The sequence below is a fragment of the Mytilus californianus genome, unplaced genomic scaffold (genome assembly GCF_021869535.1).
Source record: "Mytilus californianus isolate M0D057914Y unplaced genomic scaffold, xbMytCali1.0.p SCAF_17, whole genome shotgun sequence".
In the NCBI taxonomy this organism is placed as follows: Eukaryota; Metazoa; Mollusca; class Bivalvia; order Mytilida; family Mytilidae; genus Mytilus; species Mytilus californianus.
This window is the reverse complement of record NW_026262659.1, coordinates 5,209,853-5,235,839: the sequence shown is the minus strand read 5'-3', so window position 1 is coordinate 5,235,839 and position 25,987 is coordinate 5,209,853. Positions and strand designations below refer to the sequence as shown.

The window sequence follows — 25,987 nt, the reverse complement described above, 5'->3', positions numbered from 1 at the left end:
AGAAATAGTCGAGCAATTGAGTTTATATATCTTTCAGATTTATTATATTGGTAACTAATTAAAAGAACTTTGATGACTTGTGTAGAGATAGACAACTCCTAAAGTCCTGATTAGAACACTGCCAAATTGTATTGATCAGGGAGAAACAGATGATCGAAGTGTACAGAATCCATGAGATAATCTATTTCTGTTCTCGCCTTAGAGATTTTCTATACAATATTTACATACTATATTATAATTTCGAGTTTTGATAAATCCATGATTGCGGCATCTTAGAGGTGGAAGAAAATGGAGAAAACCTGTTATCAACATCGTATTGCCTGGGAATTGTGTAATATATAATAGACAAGTTACATTTATGTAAGTATATGTTTTCATTTTATTAGCGAATATTGTTATTTCGTTTTCAGTCAGCCATTTGTTATAGTTGTTTAATTCATTATACAGTTTTTTTTATACACACTTTTGTATTAATATTTTGTTTTAATACCCTTGCTTTTCATAGCCGAGTGTAGACAATCAAGATTGTAGATTTATGGTAATAGAAGTTCTTAAACTTTACTTTAAAGTCTAATAAATTTTGTCTCACAGAACTCTACTTTTCCTGCTTTAAAGGTTTGGCATGCGGACAAGCACAATATATCAAACATTTGTAAGGCAGCCATTTGCTGACAATGTTTAAATGGTTGACTATTTTCTGATGAATGTTCAGTGGCAAACATTTCATGTACATTAAGGGAGAATAAATTAAACAACATATCAACTATAGGTCGGGTTGCATTGTGGGTAGACATTGATAACGGTGGAAAAGTAAGATCTATGGAGAATAACGAGGCTTTGGTCTGTATGGGCAGAAATTTACTAACAACTAATAACCAAATCTTAAGAATTTATACATGCAGTGAATATCTGTAACACGTCTGATCACCATATAAACATTTTTAAATCAATGTGTACACGTCTCAATATGTTCGGTAATTAGTCGATACAAAGCGGACAAAGGTTAAACATGACTCTTCAATAAAATAGGAAAATGTACAAATCTAAGTTAGTACCAGTCAGTTCAACGATTTTATAGTTTGTTCTTATGTTGTGCTGTTACAACATTATCCCAGGTTTAGGGGAAGGTTGACTGCTCATAAACATGTTTGAATCCGCCTCGTTCTATATGTGCATATCCCAAGCAAGGAGCCTGTGATTCAGTGGTCGTCATGTTCATGTTTGTCATATTTGTTTTTTCGTAAATTATTTTGTTATAAATTAGGCCGTTAGTTTTCTCACTTAAATTGTTTCACATTTTTCATGTCGGGGCCTTTTATATTCGACTATACGGTATGGGGTTTTCTAATTGTTGACAGCCGTACGGTTGCCTATAAATATAATTGCTTATATCCACTTCATTTAAAACCATACCACATCTCCTAATTTTTATAGTGTAGGTATTTACAAATAATAACACAGCGATGTAAACACTTGTAAAATAATAAAAACATTGTTATATTCAAAATTATAATTTTAAAGATATTTTATCTATACGAAAAGAAAAACGGAACATCAAACGTTCAGTAAAACATTATTCTAAATGCATTTTATATCAAACATATGAGTATTTGAATATAAATGAAATTGCTAGATCTTGTTTAATTTATGTTTCCGACAAAACATACCATGAACAAGGGAGATAACTTGTTTTTTCAGTTTTATTCTAAGTTTTATTTATTATCGGTTATTCTCTTCCCTCAATCATATGGAACTGTGTTATGATCTACACTACTAAATGTATGTTTTATAGCAATTCGCTAGTTATCTTGGAACATCTGTGTGTAATTGCAAAATGAAATCAGTTTGTGGTCGTTTGGGAAAAAATATAAAAATATGAATATTAATTATAGGTAATCAGTTATTGACTGCGCTCTTACTTTGGCAAGTAATCAGGTGAAAACATTTCCATAAATACAACTTAGAAATCAAAGTCTATAAATTTTCTTAGCTGCTATTGCATTGATATATAAATATTAAAGATACAATTAAGTTATACACCGACAGAAAAGGAGGGGCACTCAAAAATCAAAATACGAAGAACGACATCAAATACCTTGCGTCAAAAACAAATAAAAAGAGACAAATAATTGCTCATTTCAAGACCCATTTTCTTATGAAAAAATGGATGTTTAATTTTATATCTTAATTCCTCGTACAGAATTGACCCATGCATTGTACATATTCGTGTCTGCATATCCTGTTAGTGACGTTGCTGTATGGACTCATCAGTACAGCAACCGATATTACATGCAGTGCAGGACAACATAATTTCATATATTTAGTGGTTTGAGCTTGCTTTTAGTAGTTGCGGGCATTCGCAGTTTTTGTGTGTATATTTTTACAGTCTTCTTATGGAAATTAAAAGTTACAGGGTTCAGGTCTAAAACAAAAACTATTTTGGCATACCATATTATCAGCATGAAAGCCTAGTACTTAATTGAGTTTTTATCTCCTCGCGCATAGCACTTATACCTTTTCAGGGTTAGGTGGGTTTTTTTTTTTGGTGGGAGGCTACTATTTGGTTTTATCAGCTCTTCGACGTTTATATCAGATTTTGAAATTTCAAATATTCCGATAATGTTTTATCGTTTGAAGCTATAAAATTATGGCAATCATTTTAAATTAAAGATTCATGTATTTTCCTCACGCAAAACTCTGATTTCTTGTCCGGTTTTTGGGCTTTGTTTTTGGTGACCTTAAGATTTTTGCAGATCTTCAATGTTTGTATATGCTTCGGGATTTTGTAATGCCTCAAGTATCACGCACTGAAGAAAAATTTTTAAATTGTCGAAATGCGCATCTGGTGCAGTATATATTTAATTGTTAATGCTATTATTCCGATGCCTGTCCAAAGTTAGGAATCTTGTTAGTGATTGTCTTCAATGGTTGTCGTTTGTTGGTGTGGGTCATTAAGTGTTTCTCGTTTCTCGTTTTTTTTATATAGATTGGTTTTCCAGTTTGAATTGTTTTACACTGGTCTTTTTTGGGGCCCTTTATAGCTTGCTGTTCGGTGTGAGCCAAGGCTCCCTGTTACAGGCCGTACTTTGACCTATAATTGTTTACTTTTTACACATTGTGACTTGGATGGATAGTTGTTTCATTGGCACTCATACCACATCTTCTTATTTATATTATGTTGGTTTTTTTACAATGTTTTAATTTGTGTTGATTACAGATGTTTTTTATGCACTTTTAGTTTCTTCTCAAAATTTGTCAAACTCGGACTGATCTGGAGCTGGACATTTGTCTATTGTTAAAGAGAATATGTTGCATCCCAAATGTCTTAAGGTTATTTGTTTTGTTAGGTTGTTGTCTCATTGACGCATACTCACACATATCTTTTCCTAACTGTGTTTATTTCAATTTGTTCCTATACCACGTGACCAATAACTTAAAGTGCAATATAATACTTTTTACAAGAATCTACTTACAACAACAAAGATAAGATTAATAAGAGATTTTTAGAGAAGATTGATTTGTTTTTATTGTTAAACCCTCAAAATACAGTTAATATAACTTCCCTGCGTCTGTTATCTTATTTAAGCGTCAAAATTAACATCAGATTGTACAAAATGTAATAATGTATTTTCTGAATTGGAAACTTCAGGTTTGATGTGAAAATAAAACACAGTCTTCGAAATTATATAATTATACAATATCACAACCCTAATAAACTCACAAATTACTTAACAGGAAATGAAATTTCATCTTCTATGATTTCTATGTATAGAATGACGTCATCACACCATGGACATATAATAAAACCGTTGTCTTTTAAACCTAATTTATTGTCAGATTACTATGATTTGTTCATCATTTCAAATATAATTATTAGTAGTTTATCATTACTATAATTATTATTTTATTGCGATTTTGTTCTTTTTGTCAAAATACGACACAGTCAGAATAATGTATCCGGGTAGGGTGACATGTCTTCCTGTGGACTGTTACTTTGTCAACGAGCACGTTAAAAACCCGGCTCAACCTGTCGGTCTAGTACAAAGCAGGGTTAATATTCATATCATATTCATATATGTCCTGCTGCATTTAAATTGTCAAAGGACGATAAACAGCCACCAACCATCTTCATCAAAATAAGAAAACGACGCTGTGATATGTTTCATATCAAAATATTTAAATCCAAGTATCTAAAGCCGTAGACGTACTTGCTATGAATCTATGATGTCACGATTTTGTTCTTATATTACTACATAAAAAAAGTCTTAATTTGGATGAATTAGCATACTGTCTGGCAAATCCATCTAACTGTAGATGTAGATGCTTTGTAACTAGTGATCATGATGATGTTGGTTGGTTGGACGCGTTCTATTTTTATTATTGTTAATATTTTTCCATATGGTTACAAATTCATGTAAAAATAGATTTCATGAAAATAATATTTCTACACTTGATCATTTTTGTTTTTCATTCGGTTGTTTTCGTGTCGCACAGGTCAATAAAAACTAGAAGCAATAGTGGAGATATAATCTTACTTAGAACGGAGTCATAGTTGTCAAATGTGGTTAGTTTTTGATTTTCCTGATTACATTGGAATTTTATGTGTTTTGTAGTAATAAATAAATAAAGATAAAATCAGAAGATTTATTTTGACCTAATCTTAACTTCTTTTTTAGGCAAAAAATTTAACAGATGGCCTTTTCTGATTAAATTCTATTTACTTATTTCCTTCCAACAATTTGATACTCAATGCCATGCGAATGTATTCATTGCAAAGAATTTAAGTTATTGGTTTTCCTTTCAAATTAAGATTTCTGTTCTATTTTGTTGAATATGTGATTTTGATGTATAATTTACTATATATTTTGTATGCCACTGTTGTTACCTCTATCAGTTATTGGACGATGATATGATTGGTTCTCTGTACTTCTGTATCATTGTCTTTGAGGAATACACTTTTTATTTATACCTGTATATTTACCATCAATAACAATGATATTGGAAGGGGGTAATATAATTGTGACAAACGTTATGGTTTTTACTTTTGAATAGTTTCCCCCTTTTTCTGGGTCGAAATGCATGGCATTTCCTGAACACTACAAGCTGAAAATGTAATCCATAACAATTTATATGAAAGAAATGTATACAAATATATCATTAAACAAAAATGTTTTTCAGGCTTCTACAAAAATGTTAAATAATTATTTTATAAGATATATCTATAATATGTCTTGTAAAATATTTTCCAGCTCTTGTACACCTTCCGGAATTGTCGTATGCTTTTATTTAGAACGAAAAGGGGGAAATTATTTTAAAATTAACTGAGGGAGGTTATTCCAACACAAAAAAAAATATAAAATGTCATTTTGTTTGCTATATATTCCTTCAAGGTGATTTATTCTTTCTAACGAAGAATGCTTTGAACTCTCTTATTGCAGAAGCGCATATAGGTCAGCCGAAGTCAGATTTTCCGCCGAAAAAGGATTTCTAGTTAACAGTCATGACAAAACAAAATATAATATCATCTTCTGTACATTCACCTCATAATCGCCATTTTATAATATAAGTATTGCAAAAAATATATCGGTTGAAAGATTGACAAATTTCCTGAACAGTTAATCATGTGTAATTAATCAGGCTGAAAACTGTTGGTTTTTTTTTTGGCGAAGTACCAGCTACGAGATAATTTTCCATCGAATATTTTACGTTCAGGGAAAACAAAACTAACAGTTGTCTGGGAGTACATGGAAGTTTTCTACTTGACCTCATTACTTGTATTTGCACAACCACTTGTTACAGACATCACTACAATTCTTCATATTATTTGTGATATCTCTCTGCAATAATTTAATCCGAGGATAAAACATGCTTCACCGAAGGTCAAGTCATCAGTATGCTGGAGTTTCTTATTGACAACATATTTGTTGAAAACGGAAGTAAAAATTTTCAGCATGTTGTCGACATTCTTATATAAGAAACAACTTTGCGCTAATCTTTGCTGACCTTTTCTTATTTGCATATGAATCGGAGTTCCTTCAAAAAAGAAATTATATCATTTAATTTTCACTTACAGGTATATTGACATTAACACTCAAAACGTTTCTGATTGGGTCCCATTAATACTAGTATACAGTCCGCCAAAAGTTTAGCATCACCTATTTTTATTGCATCGAAGTTTTTTTTAATTATAAAAAATCAATTATTCCTCGAAAAAGATAAAACATTCATGTAGCAATTTTGCTAACATATACCATAAACAAACCACAAACTTGATTTTGGTCACTGATGAAGGTTCTATGCATTTACGTGTTGCGTTCATAGAAATAGTGTAAATTACACAAATCAGAAACGGAATTTAAGTTTCACTGTGATTTTATTTTTTTACAACAATTAATCACCCAATATCATTAAAATTTTCTACAAATAATCTTTGGTATGTTCGGCAAATTTAATGTCAATATTTGAGTCAATAGGATGTGTAACCACCTCTCTTCCGGTACAGTTCATAAGCATACAAGCCTTCTGAACTTTAGTTGAGAAAATCTATTCCATTCATCAACAATTGCCACTCTTAAATCGCCAAGATTTTGCAAAGGTGTATCTCTGCGACTGAGATTTCTGCCAATGGCATCCCAGACATGTTCGATAGGCTTTACGTATGGAGACATGGAAGGCCTAAAGATAGTGTCAATGGCTTCTTGCTCTTTGGACTCGGTTACAATCATTGCCCTGCGTGGTCTAGCGTTGTCGTCCATGTACAAGGATCTTGACGCAAGTGGGTGATTATCAAAATGATGAGGGACTACAATGTTTCTAAGCACCAAATCCGTGTATGTCTGTCCCATGTGCCGTTCATGCTACCCTGCAGAATATGCATACCCAGCTTACAACGGTATAAGAAGCAACTCAATACTGTAACACCATCAGCACCGAATGCTGTCGTTTGGCAAATGTCGTTTTGGTCATAGGCCGTTTTATTTTCCCGCCAAATTAGTATTCTGCCGTCTACTGGTCGTAACAGAAACCGACTCTCAACTGACCAATGAATCTTTTGCCAGCTTCTCATGTTCACGCGTCGATGGTCATTAGCCCATTGAAACCTGATTATACGGTGCCTGGCTGTAAGGGCATGTCTCTTGACAACACGACGTGCTCTTAGGTTGCCTCTATGAAGTCGATGGACCAATGTTAGAACACTAACACGACCACCTGGAGGCCAGTGGTGTCTAAGCTGCGGGGCAGGGGTAAATGGGTTGGCTTTAGCACGAAGAATAAGCAGTCTGTTATCACGAAGTTTAGTTAGACGGGGTCTTCCGGACCTTGGTCTATCATTTACAGTTCCTGTGTCAACATGACGTTGTAAAAGTCTGACAATGACGGTGTGATTAACATTGAAATAGTTACCTATGCTCCTAGTTCTCCTACCGGGATTTGACATGCCAATTGCTTGCCAAGTTCAGTCACAGGTAACTTACGCCTTGCCATATTACACAATGACTTGATGAAGGTCAAATTTCACCTGTACGGGGGACAGTAGGAAGATGATTTAAAGGTATCGAAACAGTTTATTTGTAAAAGTGCAGATGACCTTTAATAAAAAGTTGCTTGACGGGTTTATCGGAATTCAATCTTTTTGGTCGTAATGAATTTTCTTAGTGTATGTTAAAGGCAATTCATAACACAAAACATTAATACTTTTTTCGCAATAGTTAAAAAAATGTTGCCAGTTATATTTAAGTGGTGCTTAACTTTTGGCGGACTGTATATATCTCCTTGAACTGGAGATTAAATAAACAACAGATTCCGCTTCCTCCGCCTCATTTTTAGACATTTACCTAGAACTTGATTACAGCTATCATCTTAGTACTAGAGACAACTGAAATAATAATTCCCCATAGCAGCAATATTCCAACTTCATACGAGTATGGAGTATATATTTCTAAACTAAACTCATACGATATTCAATAGCTTGAAGCTGCTTCTCTGACTGTAACACGTCATCGGGGTCTGAGCAAAAAGTGATGATCCAGGGTTTTGGTTAAAATAACGTGTTGTCCTTTTTTCTCGAAAAATTTATCGGAACTTACCAAGACCTAATAGATAAATATCAGTGGCTACTTCACGTAGAATACAGGATAGTCATTGGTTACTGATTCTAGGTTTTAAAGTTGTGTTCCATTTTATTTACTTTACAGCTTTCCCTTTATTCGTCCTTGTACTTTTGTGTTCCTTTCGGTCGTAAGAACCTTGACGTGGCTCGGTATTAGTGCATCAAGTTTTCAGGGCTTTGAACGTTCCTGATGCAGCAGGGTCCAGAGGTGCGAATCGGACGTATGAGGTTTCTTATAGCTCTGTTTACATTTTATTTACCCTTATATAGATATAAGAAGATGTGGTATGAGTGCCTATGAGACAACTCTCCATCCAAGTCAAAATTTATAAAAGTAAACCATTATAGGTCAAAGTGTGGTCTTCAACACGGAGCCTTGGCTCATGTACATTTTACTTAATTTGCACTTTATCGGGAAAGTGTATATGTTAACATGTTTTACTATACTATATGTACTATCAAATACAAAAACATGTTTTGTTGGCGTCTTTGTCAGATTTGTGTGATATTATTGCCAATGATACAACTATCTATTAAGACCAAAGTACAATGAAGAGAACAACTTCAGGTCAATGTATAGCCTTTAACATTGAACAGAACCGTATAGAAAGTGAGACAAGTTTGAATTTACAGAAATGCCATGAAAATCAATATAAATGAGTTATTGGGTTATGAATTTAAGACAAACTTTTGAATTTATTTGCACTGAAAAATTTTTTGGTATTGCTTTAATCAAAATATGGTGGCATTGATTATTCGGAAAAAAGATGTCACGGTAGCGCTATTTAAAAGAAAATGTATTTTCCATAGTTCATGTTATTTACAAATCCTGCTCTTCACGGAATTCCTTAGTGACAAATATCACGGATGTCGAAGGAATGAAAAGTGTTATATAGTATGAAACTGTGGGTACTGACATGCTTTATAACATACATTTACCTTTCTTGAATCATGTAATGATATTTAGAAATTATTAAAAAATAGGGTTCCAACTTCCTCGGGCAAAGTTAATCTTAGGTGGATTTGATTATTCTTTTATTTGATCATAAAACTTCTTATGCATTCAAGAATTTATGCATCCTTTTTTTTTTAAATATTTGATTTGAGCGTTCCGAATGAAGGTAAATACACAAAAAGCACCTCGGTCGTACACAATCTATAAAGTTTTATTTGCATGTTCATTAGTTTTATTTCTTATTTCGATGACTAATATATATCTAATATATTTCACTTAGTATAGTTTGAAAAGCGAAGTTTAGAAAAAAAAATACATTTTTTTTAATTTTGCGTCCAAATAGAATAATTATTTTTGCCTTGGCTTGCCTGAAACTAACAGATGTGAAATGTTTAAAATACTGGGGAATGTTCCAAAGTTGTTCTCAAATAAAAAGTCGTTACGAGGTAAAAATTAACTTTGTATATGCCACTGTTATAAAGCGTTGAAGGAAACTATTGAAAATATCTATATATTATGCGAAAACCTGACGTAATCAATATTTTTTTTCTGTATCTATATTTTATACAAAAATCTGGCGTAAAACACTTATTTTTATTTAATATCTTTTCTATTCAGATTGCGATTTATTGTTCTTGTAAAATGGAAACTGACGAAAGATTATTCAACACTAATTAAACAGACTAGGAAAACCTCCTGTGATTCTGACACTTTTTGTAACTGAGTAAAAAGCAATTGTTCTTTCTTCTGTTAGAAATTCTATGTATTACGTAATATCGTTTAAATTGGGAATGCAATGTTGCTGAACGATTAACAAAAAACACATGTACTTGTTATTTAAAATGACTATCGAAGTATTCCGATTTTATCGACGCTAGGGACCATCGTAATCCTGAAAGTTATTTATACACAGCTTTTGTTCAAACCAATCTTAAAACTTACTTAAAAAAATTAAGGAAATGCAATGTTTTATATGTTGCTGATTTCCTTTTTCTGCCGCATTGTATGTTATTTCTCATATCAACATATTTAAACAAATGTGGATTTTTGTGTGTAAGAAGGTTGGGAGAGTTGTTTTTGGCTTTTTATAATCTGGTTCATCTAACCATCGTTTTTACTTATAATCTGTTGACATATTGAACAGTTGTCTTGTCAATCTTGAAAGATTAACTAGTATTTGCTACATTTTGAATTTTTCTTTTTAACATCTGTCTGACAGTGGATAATTCATGATGGCTAATATCTACAATTAACACTATGTATTCGGGATGGCTAATATCTACAATTAACACTATGTATTCATGGAGGCTAATATCTACAATTAATACTACGTATTCATGATGGCTAATATCTACAATTAACACTATGTATTCATGATGGCTACTATCTACAATTAACACTATGTATTCATGATGGCTAATATCTACAATTAACACTATGTATTCATGATGGCTAATATCTACAATTTACACTAGTTATTCATGATGGCTAATATCTACATTAACACTATATATTCATGATGGCTAATATCTACAATTAACACTATGTATTCATGATGGCTAATATCCTACAATTATTACTATGTATATTTGTTATTGCTATTTGTCCGCTATTATACTTGACATCACAAAGGTTCCCGTAAAATTTTGACGTCACAATAGAAAATGTCCGACGCCACAAAGGAAAAGTGATTGTTGTATGACGACAATAGTTGGTGTTGCAGATTCTCGGGTCAAGTGTCGCAGATTTCCAAATAGCGATAAGGTCTATAAACAATACAAAAAAAAACATAACTTTAAATAATAGTTAATGTATGGGAAATAATGAAAAAAAAACAATTGAATTGCATTCCTTTTATAAACAATCTACAGAAAACAATCACATGTAGAACTTTGAAAAAAAGCAACAAATATCGTTCATAAGCAATGTTAAATGGGATTGTCTTTTTATCTGATGTGGTCCCTCATACAAATATTGAAGATTAGTTACATGTCCATGTACTTTATAACAACAAAACACTTAGTTAAAAGTAATCTTGTCAAAACTGGGAACAACAGTAGAAAACCATATAAAATTATCAATACCATTGAATCAATTCAAGCTCAATATATGTTTCAACTTTTCATTACTTCCATTCGCTTGCTTTACAGTAATAATTTCCGTGACAGCTAAAAATCTTTTTATTAATTGTACATGCAATTTCATGTTTATCAAAGGGACGTGGATGATGAATCGATTCCAATTGTATAAACAACAATTATATCTGTTGCAAATGAAATTTAAGAATTGCCTGCTAAAGTAATTAAATATACCCATGCCAATACTGGCAATCTTTGACCTTTCAGCATGTAGATATGGTTAGTGAAATCACCAGGGAACTAGACAACTCTTTGTAATATATTTGGCACGCTATGATTAATAACTATTTCCTTCAGATGTATTAAATTTTACAGTTTGGTTGAACTTACTGCATTATTCAGATTGAATGAAATTACCAAAGCGAATTATGGTTTTCATTGTAGTCAAGGTTAAATACAACATTGACATTTCTGTTTTACTTTTTTCTCTCGAAATACCTCTTCTTTTTTTCTCTGCTTCGCTTTCATTCTACTGTCCGAACAGTGAATTTGTCCAATTTACATACCAGTAAAATGGGAGGATGTGTTTAAATGTTTTAATTATCGATGCTATTTTAAATATTTTTTTTCATCAACAGTCTATTGCAAATAATATTAACATATTTTGTATGTATAAACTGAAGTTAAGCAGCAATACTTTTTCATATTGGTTACGAACGTATTCCAACGGAAATTGTCTATAGGAATTACTTACTACAAATACTACAGCCCGAAGTGGCTTGTAAACAATCCGTGACAGGAAATCGGTAAAGAATGCAATTCATTAGTTTTCTCGTTTGAATTGTCGTTTCGGGGCTGACAATGTGGTATGGGTTTAACTTATTGTTGAAAACCGTACGGTTACTTAAAGTTTTATTTCATTTGGTCTCTTGTGGAGAGTTGTCTCATTGGCAATCATACCACATTTTTATAAGTCACATAATAAGAACATTACATAATATTCTTCAGATATGAACATGCCATGTTTGTATAAGATATCACTGGAACATGTATGCATTTTATTTACGTTGCTTGTAAAAAGGTTGGAAAGTTTGAAATATGAGAAAAAATGAAAACAAGCTGACAAAACTGTCCAGTTTTGAAATATTCCGAAAAACGTGAACGACAAGTGAACCCCATGCCACATGTCAAAAAAAGATACTAAGCCACAAACATATTTTCTATTCTTTACAAAAAAAGAGCACTGTCAACGCTTTCACTGACTAATAGAAAAAAATATGCTTACAATCACATATATACTGTCAAAATACGCAATCGAGGTCACCTGCACTTACTATCTTGTGCCTACTATGTATATTTCACAGTTCATAATAATTGATTGAATGTTGGCGTATCTAATAATTTTTATTTTTATTTTGTCATGAAACTACAATTAGATTAAATATAACTGCAATTAAACAGAATCCAATTTAGTTGATATTTAATATAATTATCCAGACCTGATTAAAATTAAAATGATCTTAATTTTTTTTACAGAAAACATGACGCGAATCCAGGACAAGATATTCAGGATTAGGAACCTTTTCGTGTGGATTGTTTGTCACGCTATATACATAACGGCGGCAAATGACATAAAGTAAGTAACCAATGCACGACTTACAATGTATTATTAAAGAAGTTAGTGCGAATTGTTGTTGAAATTAATTTCTGTAATCTCGAAGCCAAAAATACACAAACCTAGTAGTCAAATTCATCTGAAGAACATTTTTGTCTTGTAAAATGGTTGGACATTATTTCATACTTCGATATAAACAGTACACATAAATATTTGCTGGTGACTTGTTCGAAAACGACAAAGAAAGAAATCATATGGCAATATAGCACCATGATAAACCCACAAAAAAGTATGTGTACTTATATTCAAATGAAAAACTAAAGCTGAGACGAGTTTCGATAAAAACAGCATGTGCTATCAGTAATAATGTTAGTCGTTGCAGTATTCGATTTACTACATTTTTGATTTGGTGATACCCAGCTTATGTGATTGACTTCAAAGAGCGCGATTGCTCTTTCTCCTCACAAATCCTTAGAAATGTTGATTAATTTTATTTTCTGATTCACATTAACTTAAAAGAGAGTTGTAAAAATGGATATTCAAACTCAAAGGTTGAAGATGAATTTACAAAGCCTTGACAAAAAACAAAAAACGACCAAAATACAAACACCAGTCTACAAAACTCAATACAGAAAGCTAAAGACTTCACAATACGAACCCAACCTAAGGATATCGGGTGCTCTGGAAGGGTAAGCATATCTTGCTCCTCATGTGACACCCGTCGTGTTGCTCATGTATATAGTAATTGAGTGAGAAGTCTAATTCGGTGATGCTTCGTTTGAGGGAAAGAAGACGGGATTGTGGTTACGACAGTTGGAAAATATCCGTCGTCATTATCTGTGAAACAGATATTACATAACAGTCAACCAACCCGATGTCGTCCGTGACATTTTTGAAGGTATGACTTCAACTTTACAGAAAAGCTCTTCATACGCATGATTTTTTCTTCACTTCTATGAAACCTTGTTACTTTTAAGTAGCAACCCTATCAAGGAAACATGATAGGAAATGCAAGCTCTAGAATATCGTATCAACTATGAGACATATACCCCATATGCAGGCTCTGTTGCGACATAGATATTTTAACAATTTGGAAGCTGTAAAGCTTTGTTTTTGTTCTCAATCTACCCGCATTGTTAAATTCTAGATGTAAGTCAGGATATGAGGGAGACTAGACTGTACTTGTATCCCTTATTTCAATTTCGATTAGATAGTTGCGTTCAACGTAGTCCCCAAGTGGGAGGACACCATCATATAGGGGAAGTGAAGCGCTTCTTTTCATTCTTTATAAGAAGCTTCTGCATGAATTTTGTCGCATATGAATAAAGGAACAAGTTGGTAAGACAGTTGTTTCCCAAGGAAATTCAGATTGTTTGTTGCACTCCGACTAAAAGATAAAAAACATTACACGAATGAATACAAAGACGTGATGCAATTGATTTTATTGTGATTGATTATTGATTAGTATTTGCTTTACGTCTAATGGCAAATATTTCATGCAGGTTCAGTTAAAGGTATTTAATTTTAAGTCTAAAGATGAAATGTGTTAATTATCTTTATTGAATGTTCCTGATATGTATGTCAATTATACTACATGTATATGAGTGAGTATAATTGGGTTTGAACTGTGTGAGACAATTTTAGTTGATACAAAATCAGTTTTATTGTTGTTTTCAATAGGGCAAAAATAGTAGATATCCTATGGAAGGGAGATAATCAAGAGGTTTTAAAATTTCCACCTCATTATGACTTAGATGGTAAGTTTATTATACTTCATTATATGTCTTCATATAATTTAGGATTATTCCTTATCAAATTTTTTATTATAGACTTTTGACGAGACCAATACATGGACCTGTTCAGATTATATTGACCGAGGACGAATCCGAGTGTCAATATTATAATCTAACAGGTCCATATATAAAGTATTGACTGAGTTAAAGTCCTTAATTTATATACGGGTGTGTGTATTACATATGTAAACAGTGTATTATGGAAAAAAAGAAAAATACCAAAAATACCGAACTCCAAGGAAAAGTCCTCTATCAAATGGCAAAATCAAAAGCTCAAACACATCAAATGGAAATCGACTTCAATGTTCTTTCTGTGTATTTTACATTGTATTTTGCAAGATTTTAAATATTGACCGTCAATATACATATAAATAAAAACATAGCGTCCATATACTTAAAACCATTTGAATCACCATATCGTAATAACCAATGAAAAAGAAGAATGCTACACCATATGTAATATTTTAGGATTATTCCTTATCAAAACTCTTTAAACCACTGATATTAACATATTGACTAGTATCATTCTAAGGGAATACATTGTAAGTTAATTAAGGCAATAGTAATTTACCAATGTTCAATTCTCAAAAATCTATTAGGAAATCATGGTAACAAACAGAAACAGGGGGAATCACGTGACCTCCAAAAGGAGCACGACCAGGTATGTCGACATGGGAAGCATCTCCTACTATGCATGTATCACCCGGCATGCGAATTCACACTCTGTAATAATGTCACAATCGGGAATAGGACAAATTCGGCAAAATTACAAATCAGACGACTCTTTTTCCCTCTCATTGCCTTATAAGTTTCATTGTTGTTTTACACGTATTTTTTTTTCTAAAGCGTCCATGAAGTCTGTAAACGTCTTTATAATGAAAACATAGACAAGTTATTTCTAAAGTAGTATAATATGATTGCTAAAATATATCATATCAAGCTTTCAATTGCTTATATAAATTGTGTGAATAACGAATTATCAAAACTAAATAAGACCTTCCTCTTCTGAGTATTATATTCTCTTACTTTGAGTTGTTTATTTCAAATCATAGTAGAAAAAAAAAACTGTACTCAATCTTAATTGAAAATTTTTTTTTTTTAATGTTACGAGAAGCGTATCACGGTATATTGTGTATTAATCTAATACCGAAATAATGATTAGAAAGTGTTAACCGAGATCTATAGCCTAGAAAACATATATCTCTATTTAATATTTATTTAAGGAGGAAAGACCGATATTTTCTGTGATATGTACGTTACAAGTTTTGATGATGTTAATGAAGCAGATATGGTAAGAAATACAAATAAGACTGAAAATGACCAAAACTCGATAACCTTTTTGTTCTCATTGTACTACTTTATCAATGAAATGTTAACTTATATTTTGTGTCGGGTGTGAGATGACAAAAACAAAAGTGGTAAAGTTGTTTGGGCAATCAAAAGTCATATAGAGAAAAACAGAAAAAGCACAAATATCAAAAGATAACATCAAAACGATAAACAATTGACATAACATAGAAAGTAAGAATGTGTGTCCCATGGAACTCGAACTATTACATTTGGACGTATCAATGACCCGCGAAATTGGAGTCAAAACCATAATTTCATGATATTACCAGCATAATGAATATGTGTACTGAGTTTCAAGTTGAAGTGACCATAACTTCATGGTGAACTATTTAAATCAAAACTTTAACTTGATACGAGACGGACGAATAGTCGGACGAAAAGACAGTAAAACATACTGAACTTTGTCAATATAACAAGTTTTAAGTTAGATTATAACCTACATGTAATTAATTATATCATAATGTCTTAATATTTATATAACGCTTACATTTTTTATGATTGATTACAGCAAAAAAAAAAAAAAGATTCGCCAGTAATTACGTCGACACCCTCAAAATTTCATCACCGAATTTCCCGATTCAACACTGAAAACATGGAAAACCAATTCATCGACAAAGATTGAAACTCAAGTAGATACGTTATCACACAGCATCAAATACAATACTATGTGTTATCACACAACATCAAATTCAATACTATGTGTTATCACACAACATCAAAGTCAATACTATGTGTTATCACACAACATCAATTTCAATACTAAGTGTTATCACACAACATCAAATTCAGTACTATATGCTAACACACAACATCAAATTCAATACTGTATGTTATCACACAACATCAAATTCAATACTAAGTGTTATCACACAACATCAAATTCAATACTATGAGAATACCCTGCAATTTAATGGAGTAACGTAAAATGTATTTTAACATATAACTGTTTAAGCTAGTCCAAGGAAACAAATCAACAATAAAAATCTCGGATTGGTATTTGGTGTTTATCATACATAAGCATTTCCTAATCGGCATTGTTCGCCCAATTCACTGACTGATGATCAAAGAGGTAACACACTTTTAAAAAAGAGGAGGAAATATACATACCATCACTTTTTTATATTTTTTATTGGAGTGTCTATAAAAAGACATGACAATGGATCCGGATATGATTAATTTAATACATTTACTATAAAAAATAGGGACACTTTATGACCGTAAGAGATGTGGAATATTGGCGAAGGAGACAACTGCTCACATTTGACCAAAACAAAGTATAATTGTAAATAAGCCAACCATTCATAAAGACATAATGACAAAGATGACAAAATTACAGTATTGGTTTTGATCATTGTTGAAGTCCTTACGTTGACCAGTAATTTTTCTCATATTTGGCTTTGTGTCTTTATGGATGGTTGTCCTATTTACAATCATACGGCCATACAACCAACCATAAAGACAAAATGACAAGGATGTGAAAATTACGGTATGGGTTTTGCTCATTATTGAATTCCTTACAGTGAACTGTATTTTTTCACATCTTTGTCCTTTTGTGTTTATTGATGGTTGTCCAATAGACGAGCATCGGCCATGAGGTAATCTATTAAGTTGTTTTGGTCACTGGTGGATAGTTGGCTTATTGGTGAACATTCTACATCGCCTTATTCGTACTTATATTGAATGTGGTATAGTTTAACAAGTGTGTGGGCACTCAACACTTTCACTAACCTTGGATTGCGGTTTAACAAAACAACATAAGACAACAACAAAAAATCAAGTTATGTAGGGCTTAAGACAGAACGATAAGAACCACAAAATCAAATTCCAAAAAGGACAAAAGACACAAAGTGCTAATCAAAGACAATTTACTGTTACTGATAGCTATTCAAAACCATTTTCAACTGATGAATAGTTATGTTCTCTAAGACAAAAATGTCAATCAGTACATTCTAACGAATTAAGTGCAAAGATGTCATAAGCAGTTTGAGAAAATCATGACCTTGTACAATTCAAAAATACATGTATAAGTATCGAGATGAAATAGAACCATAAATAACAATACGTGTTTTGTAATGGTTCATGTTTATAAAATGCAATATTTGCAAAGGCTAAAGTAATATTGAACTCCCAGGGAACATACTTTACCATAGGCAATTCTTCTTTTATATTTTAGTTCTTTTTTTTTTGGTTATTCGGCGATTACTTGCATTCATTCTGTAATGTCGTTATCGAGGAAGAAAGAACGATATTGAGACTCCGACAATTTGAACATAACCGTGGTCATCAGGTACTCGAATATTCCATACCGGTCAACCAGATCTTGAAAGCGTCCGTAAAACTTTCGAAGGGATGACTTCAACTTTGACATAAGAAACCCTTATTTCAATATCTTCCTTGTAAGCCGCAACCAACTATCAGGGAAATGATGATAATATACACTTTCTCTGGAGTTTATATATTCCATTATCCTGCATTATGTTGATGAATAAAAGTATAAGTACTATAAGCTAAGTCAATAATATGTTATTTTTTACTGAAATTGTTTTTTTTTTTTCTTCAAAAATTTACTATGATTCAAATGCATTTTTTTTCTTTTTTCAACTCGTACATTTGTATATTTATTAACAAGGATTTTACGATAAGTCTACTGTTACATCTAGAGTGGACCGACATGAGGTTACAGAAAGACATTCAATCTTTAGATTTTGAGGAAGTTGAGCTAGATTCAAAGAGTGTTGGTAGTTTATGGACCCCGGATGTATTTTTCCCAAACGAGAAAGAGGCTTCCTACCACAATATTATGTCACCTAATAGAATGTTTCGCTTGACCAAGAACTGTACACTAAATTATACAGTCAGGTAAGTTTCGCGCATGTTTAATTCTCATACCAAGATATAAAAAAAAACGTTTGGATAAATGTCAATAACAATAGACCAATATAAAAATGTAAGATATACATCATGTTAAGGCTCTAAATCTATGATGATACATTGTTACATAGAAAATAAGATTATTGGAGAATAATAATAATTAAAAAAAAGACACAAGGTACCAAATGGAGCAATTAAAAATTATAAGTCGAATAAAATCTGATAACAACTTGCAAAATCAAAAAAAAAAAAACGAACAGACGAACAAAAGTCCACCAAACAATTTACTAAAGCTATACTTCAATGAAATAGCAACAACACATTAAAACACAATTAGAGATTTGTAATATAAACTATCGAAGTTAACACAATTCTACCAAGAAAAAGAAAACGGATGAATATTTGATTAATAAAGTTTATCTTTAATATTTGCAGACTTACCTTGAAACTGAGTTGTGTAATGAGGTTACATAGTTATCCTTTTGATAAGCAGACATGCAGACTACATTTAGAAAGTTGTAAGTAACTTATACATACATACAAACATAACTCCCTCTGTAAACTACATTTAGAACGTTGTAAGGAACTTATACATACATACAAACATAACTACCTCTGTAGACTACATTAGAACGTTGTAAGGAACTTATACATACATACAAACATAACTCCCTCTGTAGACTACATTTAAAAAGTTGTAAGTAACTTATAAAATTGAGAATGAAAATGGGGAATATGTCAAAGAGACAACAACCCGACCAAAGAGCAGACAACAGCCGAAGGCCACCAATGGGTCTTCAACGCAGCGAGAAAATCCCGCACCCGGAGGTGGTCCTCAGCTGGCCCCTAAATAAAATTCTGTACTTGTTTAGTGAAAATGGACGTCACACTAAACTCCAAAACATATAAACGAACTAAAATTAAAAAAACATACAAGACTAACAAAGGCCAGAGGCTCCTGACTTGGGACAGGCGCAAAAATGCGGCGGGGTTAAACATGTTTTGTGAGATCTCAACCCTCCCCTATACCTCTAGCCAATGTAGAATAGAGAAACACATAGTAATACGCACAGTAAAACTCAGTTCAAAAGAAGTCCGAAAAGGTAACAAAAGAAACCAAGCAAAATGACAATAATACATAAATGAACAAAGGCCTACTAGCAGTTACTGACATGCCAGCTCCATACCTCAATTAAACTGATTGAAAGATTATGTCTTCATTGTATGAAAATCAAGTACAATCCCTCCCGTTAGGGGTTTAGTATCATACCATCATAAAATATATGAGAAGAACATAACCCGTATCATACCAACAACTGGCTTTAGAATAAATGTGTTTATTTTCGATGCAAAGACCCTATGAGTGAATCAATATTAATACCAAAATATGCAATCCTTAATGACTTGACAACAGTATTGTAACGATATCCTTTCCAAATAAGTCTGTTTAAAGGTTTGGTTAGCTTTTGAGGTGAATGCCGACATTTTTGTGCTTTGTAATGAATATTACCATAAAATATTGGATGTGAAATACCTGAACGTATAAGATATCTGCATGTTAATTTATATTTACGAATGATGTCCTTGTACCGATGATAAAATTTAGTAAATGTTTTGACTAGTTTGTGATATCGAACATCCTGGTGTAATAATTTTTCAGTAATACAGAGATTTCTTTCGTTGAAATCAAATACGTTGTTACATACACGAGCGAATACATATATAGCAGACATTAAGACTAAATTTAGAAAGTTGTAAGTAACGTATGCATAAATACAAACATAGGCAGGCATTAATTAGATATAAGAAGATGTGGTATGAGTGCCAATGAGACAACTCTCCATCCAAGTCACAATTTGTAAAAGTAAACCTTTATAGGTCAAAGTACGGCCTTCAACACGGAGCCGTGGCTCACACCGAACAGCAACCTATAAAGGGCCCCAAAATGACTATTGTTAAACCATTCAAACAGGAAAACCAACGGTCTGAACTATAAAAAAAACGAGAAACGAGAAACACTTATGAACCACATCAACAAACGACAACCACTGAACATCAGGTTCCTGACTTAGGACAGGTGCAAACAAATGCAGAGGGTTTAAACGTTTTAATAGGCGCCACCTTCACCCTACCCGAAACAATAGTGTAACATCACAACATAGAAAGACATACTATAAAATATCAATTGAAATGGAATAACTCAATCAAAAGACATATTAACAAAAACAAGTGAACATACACTGAACGAATAAAGTAGACTACATTTAGAAATTGTAAGTAGCTTATACATACATACAAACATAGGCAGACATTAAGACTACATTTAGAAAGTTATAAGTGACTTATACATATATACAAACATAACTCCCTTTGTAGACTACATTTAGAAAGTTGTAAGTAAATTATGCATACATACAAACATGTGCAGACATTAAGACTACATTTAGAAAGTTGTAAGTACATGTAACTTATACATACAAACAAACATAAGCAGATATAAAGACTACATTTAGAAAGTTGTAAGTAACTTATACAAACATACAAACATAAGCAGACATGCAGACTACATTTAGAAAGTTACAAGAAACTAATACATACATACAATCCCATCTGTTGACTAGTATATTTTGAGCGTACGAATAGAAAATGTGAAAACGGAAATAAAAAATTACTTAACGCAAATTTGAAAATTTGAAAATCATTCAAAAGGATAATCAGAAATGGGTCATTTTACTTAGAATATATTGGCACATTTCTTCAACCGATAAACATTTTTCACCGTTATATATTGCTTTTATCACCAGAAGGAAAACAAAGAAACATGCCTTTTTAAATATCAACTTATTAAAAGGAAAACAATTTTAAACAAACAAGAATATGTGGAATTATTGTCAATAAGACAACAATCCACCAGATACCAAAGTCGTGGTTGTAAGCAACTAAAGGTCACTGTAAAGCCCTCAACAATAAGCAAAACCCATACAGTACGGTCTTGTTTACTGACCTAATAGAGGTTTGTTCCATGGCCAACCTTGGCAAGTGGGCGAAAAATAGAAAGTTGTAAGTGGTAAGCAACTGTTTTTTAAACAACTAAATGGAAGAATTATAAAAAGGACTTGCAGTGCTTTATTTCATCAGACTTACACGACTCTATCGATAGATTGTAAATTTTATACCAACAAAGTTGAAAGTGCATAATAGTCTGTTTTGCAATTCTGTAATTTGCCCTGTAATTAGAGTTCATTTTAACGAGATGTTTCTGTTAAGAGGGGCATACGTTTTCATTGCCGTTGAAGACACAACGATCTGTGCATAATGTGTGTAATCTTCATCTTTTTCAAATCTCTTAATAACATTTAATCTTTTGCTAAGCTAAACAGTTGTTATTGTTCTATTGAATTATCATGCCTTGAATTGACAGCCCATTTGGTCCAGTTTAAAACCCGCCATTAAGTTTCATCTTATGTTGTGACGTCACATCACTGTCCCATGTAATGTAAGGGGAGGGATGAGCGCTTAAAATTATGTTTAATCCAGCCACATTCTTTATGGGTCTGTCCCAAGTCAGGAGCGGCAATTCAGTTGTTGTCGTTGGTTCATGCCTGTAATATTCTTCGTTTTTGTTTTTGTAGATTGAATTGTTATCAAACCGGCCGTTAGTTTTTTCATTTGAATTGTTTCATATTTTTCATGTCGTTTCCTTTAATAGCTGACTTTACAGTATGGGTTTTCTAATTGTTGAATGCCTTTAATTGCTTACATCCACATCGTTTGAACTCTTGTGGATAGTTGTCTCATTGGCAATCATACCACATATCCTTACCTTTATTCGATTGCCAAAGGGAAACAACATTTGTTAAAAGTGTATGATAACAAAATCAAATCCGTTATTGGCAAAAAGACTTTTAATTTGAATTGATTTTACGCAATGATTATAATTTTATTTTCCAGTTGGTTACGATGCTCAACAGATAAATCTGCATTGGAATAAGGAAGACACACCTATTGGGATGAATATTACAAGTCTTCCTCAGTTTGAAGTTGTTGGTCATGATTTTGATAATTTTTTTTCTGATCATCGAATAAGAGGTATTATATATATTAGCACGACTCATGTTTTGTTAATCAAATGATACACACTGTAGCGCACCTGTGAATCGGGAACGATTGTAGTCTATCGTGTGATGCTATATTATCAAAATGACTAAATAAACTTTCTCAAGTGTGAGAAACTTGAATCAGTAATTAAATCAAATACATATTAACCGATGCGACCATAGAAATAAAGAGATAGAATTCAACTTCATATACACTTGTAGAAAAAGATACCTATAAGTAAACGTTAACTCGGTAAAACACTTCATCCACATCTTTCTTCACCAGGAAATGACCGAAGGTTACTATTTATTTGTTACCTTTATTAGTTTTAGTTTTGCATGATTAATATATAGTTTTGTTACATTCATAGGAAACTACAGTACTCTGTCAGCACAGTTTGACTTCAGGCGGAACATTGGATACTATGTGGTTCAGATGTATATCCCGACTCTGCTTATTGTCATGTTGTCATGGGTCTCATTTTGGTTGAATGTAAATTCAGTACCCGGAAGAGTAACCCTTGGCGTGTTGTCAGTTCTTACTATTTCTACCCAGAGTTCAAGTGTAAATGCGTCACTTCCTCGTGTTTCCTATACCAAGGCAATAGATATATGGATGGCAACCTGTCTGGTATTTGTCTTTGCAGCACTCATTGAATTCGCTATTGCGAATGTGCTGACTCGGAAAGGGTCACATAAGGGGATCATCATGAAAAAGCTAATAAAGCTGGCAAAGGAGGTCAGGGAAAAAGCTCTAATGAGAAATAATCAGGGTGTAATGGCTTCCTCGGATCCGGATGGTTTACGTCACAGAGGAAGCGTGAGCTCAGATGAAACAAATGGGAATAAAAAAGAGGTAAATAATGTTTGGTGCTAATATTCTGGTTTAAATTTTTTGTTTCGTATATAAAATGCTTATATAAAATGATATCAAAATGACCTTCATCAAATTAAACAATTTGAAAATCGCTCCAACTACGAAAGTTTAATATATTTTCACATATAATCATATTGTAATTATTAAAACATATTCTTAAAATTCCATTTTACTCGGATCATGTCATAGGATTTGTTTTTAAGAAAAGTATTATTTAACAATGTTCATGATTTTTATATCCAATACACCGGAAAATAGCAACATATGTGTTACGGATGTTCGTCCAAAACATGCATAAAACAGACATGCATTGGAAATTTAAGCTTACCACTCAGACGGAATGGACAATAGAAATTGGAGGCATTCGTTATTAAGTCAGCAACTTGATACAAAATAAAACCGAAAAACTTCTATTCTATTAAGGGAAAATATTGTTGTAACTCGTTTCATTTAATTCATAGATCGCTTAAAAGAAATAACCCTAGACAAAATTATCTGCCATTTCAAAAAGTTAAAACAAAAATAGGAAAATATGGATAAAAATTTTACTTTTTGTTTATTTCAGACTGTTGTAAAAATGGATGCAGGTGTACAGCTACAGAAACAACGCAGTGAATTAGAAGATAAACCAGCATTTGAAAAAGGCATGTTGTATGCTATGTACTGTGACGTGGCATCTAGAATTCTGTTTCCGCTCGTTTTTGCTATATTTAATGTAGTATATTGGGTCTATTACATCAACATTCTAAATTACTAATGATAAGATATTGCAAAATATTGTAAACTTTAATAATTCAATAAACATTTAGAAATAGCAAAACAAAAATCTTAATTTTTATGTCTTTTTTATTTTATTTTTGAAAGCTTCTCTGTCCTGTAAAATCCAACGAGTTCAAAGATAGATTTCATAATATTTCCGTGTAAATTCTATATATATTTTCTTTTTCAATTATGACTTACTGTTATTATTAAGTGGTCAAAATGATGTCCATGTTTGTACTACCGATCATAGCGTGTCCACGTTGGAAGCAAAGCAGATATTGTTCTGTCTGTATTCTAAGAAATGAGCAAAAACATTATCTAAACCACCTACAAATAAAGTTAATCCAGTGTTTAATCCAGTGTTTTATATTAGCTTAATACCATAATAGACAGGGGCTTAAATAGATACGTATGCATAGATTGTGATGTTATAGAATGTTTATTATTGTTTATTACATGTTTGTAATTTTGTATTGTAAGTTTGTTTGTTAGTTTTGTTACGAATTCATTCCAGCGACTATGATTATTAGGTAATTTTAGCGGTAAAAGGGAGATAATTATAACGATTATTAATAAATGTTCCACCCTTTGCATTTTAAAACTTTTTCTGCATGACTATAAACCATGCAGCAATATGTTATAATAAAACACGACGGGTGCCACGTGTGGAGCAGGTTCTGCTTACCCTTCCGGAGCACCTGACATCATCCCCAGTTTTTGGTGGGGTTCGTGTTGCTCAGTCTTTAGTTTTCTATGTTGTGTTTTGTGTACTTTTGTTTGTGTGTTGGTCTTTTTATTTTTTTAGCCATTGCATTGTCAGTTCATTTTTTGACTTATGAGTTTGAATGTCCCTTTGGTATCTTTCGGCTCCTTTTTAAAAGTTCTTTTTACAACATTATATGTAAGTAAGACAATATCATAGCTCATACCAGGGGAACACATAAATTACAGACAAAATATAAAAAAGACCAAGTATTTAGAAAGACAAAAAAAGATGGTTGTTTGGTCTACGTGTCTGCTGTACTATAATAAATACAAAAAAGTTCAATTTTCTTAATCATAGCGAAGCTGCTCCGTTTTGTAGACGTGATGTTACTGCGAATTGTACGAATTGAAAAGAATTCCGTAGATGTTTTATTATCTTTCAACATTTTGCTTTCTGATAAACCTTGAACCAAAACTTGAGAGAGAAAGAAACGCCATTCTTAAACATTGTGAACAGAAATCGTCGAAATTTTTATCATATTTCAAAACTTTTTGACGTCATGTGCGACTATGTTTGGTCACAGTGGGGAGACAGATAAAATTCACACATGTTGAAACGTGCTAGATAAAAATAATAACCAAGAGAATCGATAAAAAGAAACATATACTATCTTAAAAGATAATGAGCAGTCAAGACCCTAAAATAAATAACAGATCACAACAGAGTAAGAAAAAAAAAACAAAATTATCAGTAAATAACATAAAGAAAAAATT

The 25,987-nt window shown here is 32.3% G+C and overlaps 1 protein-coding gene across 1 annotated transcript; it reads left to right on the top strand.

Annotated features, from left to right (window-relative positions):
- On the top strand, window positions 1–24,559 carry LOC127726281 (glycine receptor subunit alphaZ1-like). Its single transcript, XM_052233594.1, has 9 exons — window positions 1–360; window positions 12,680–12,779; window positions 14,439–14,515; window positions 15,775–15,842; window positions 18,531–18,760; window positions 19,208–19,290; window positions 22,724–22,861; window positions 23,241–23,725; window positions 24,312–24,559. Exons 2-9 carry the CDS (start codon window positions 12,685–12,687, stop codon window positions 24,501–24,503), a joined length of 1,368 nt encoding a protein of 455 aa, XP_052089554.1. The 5' UTR covers window positions 1–360; window positions 12,680–12,684; the 3' UTR covers window positions 24,504–24,559.
- Window positions 24,560–25,987: the final 1,428 nt, after the last annotated feature.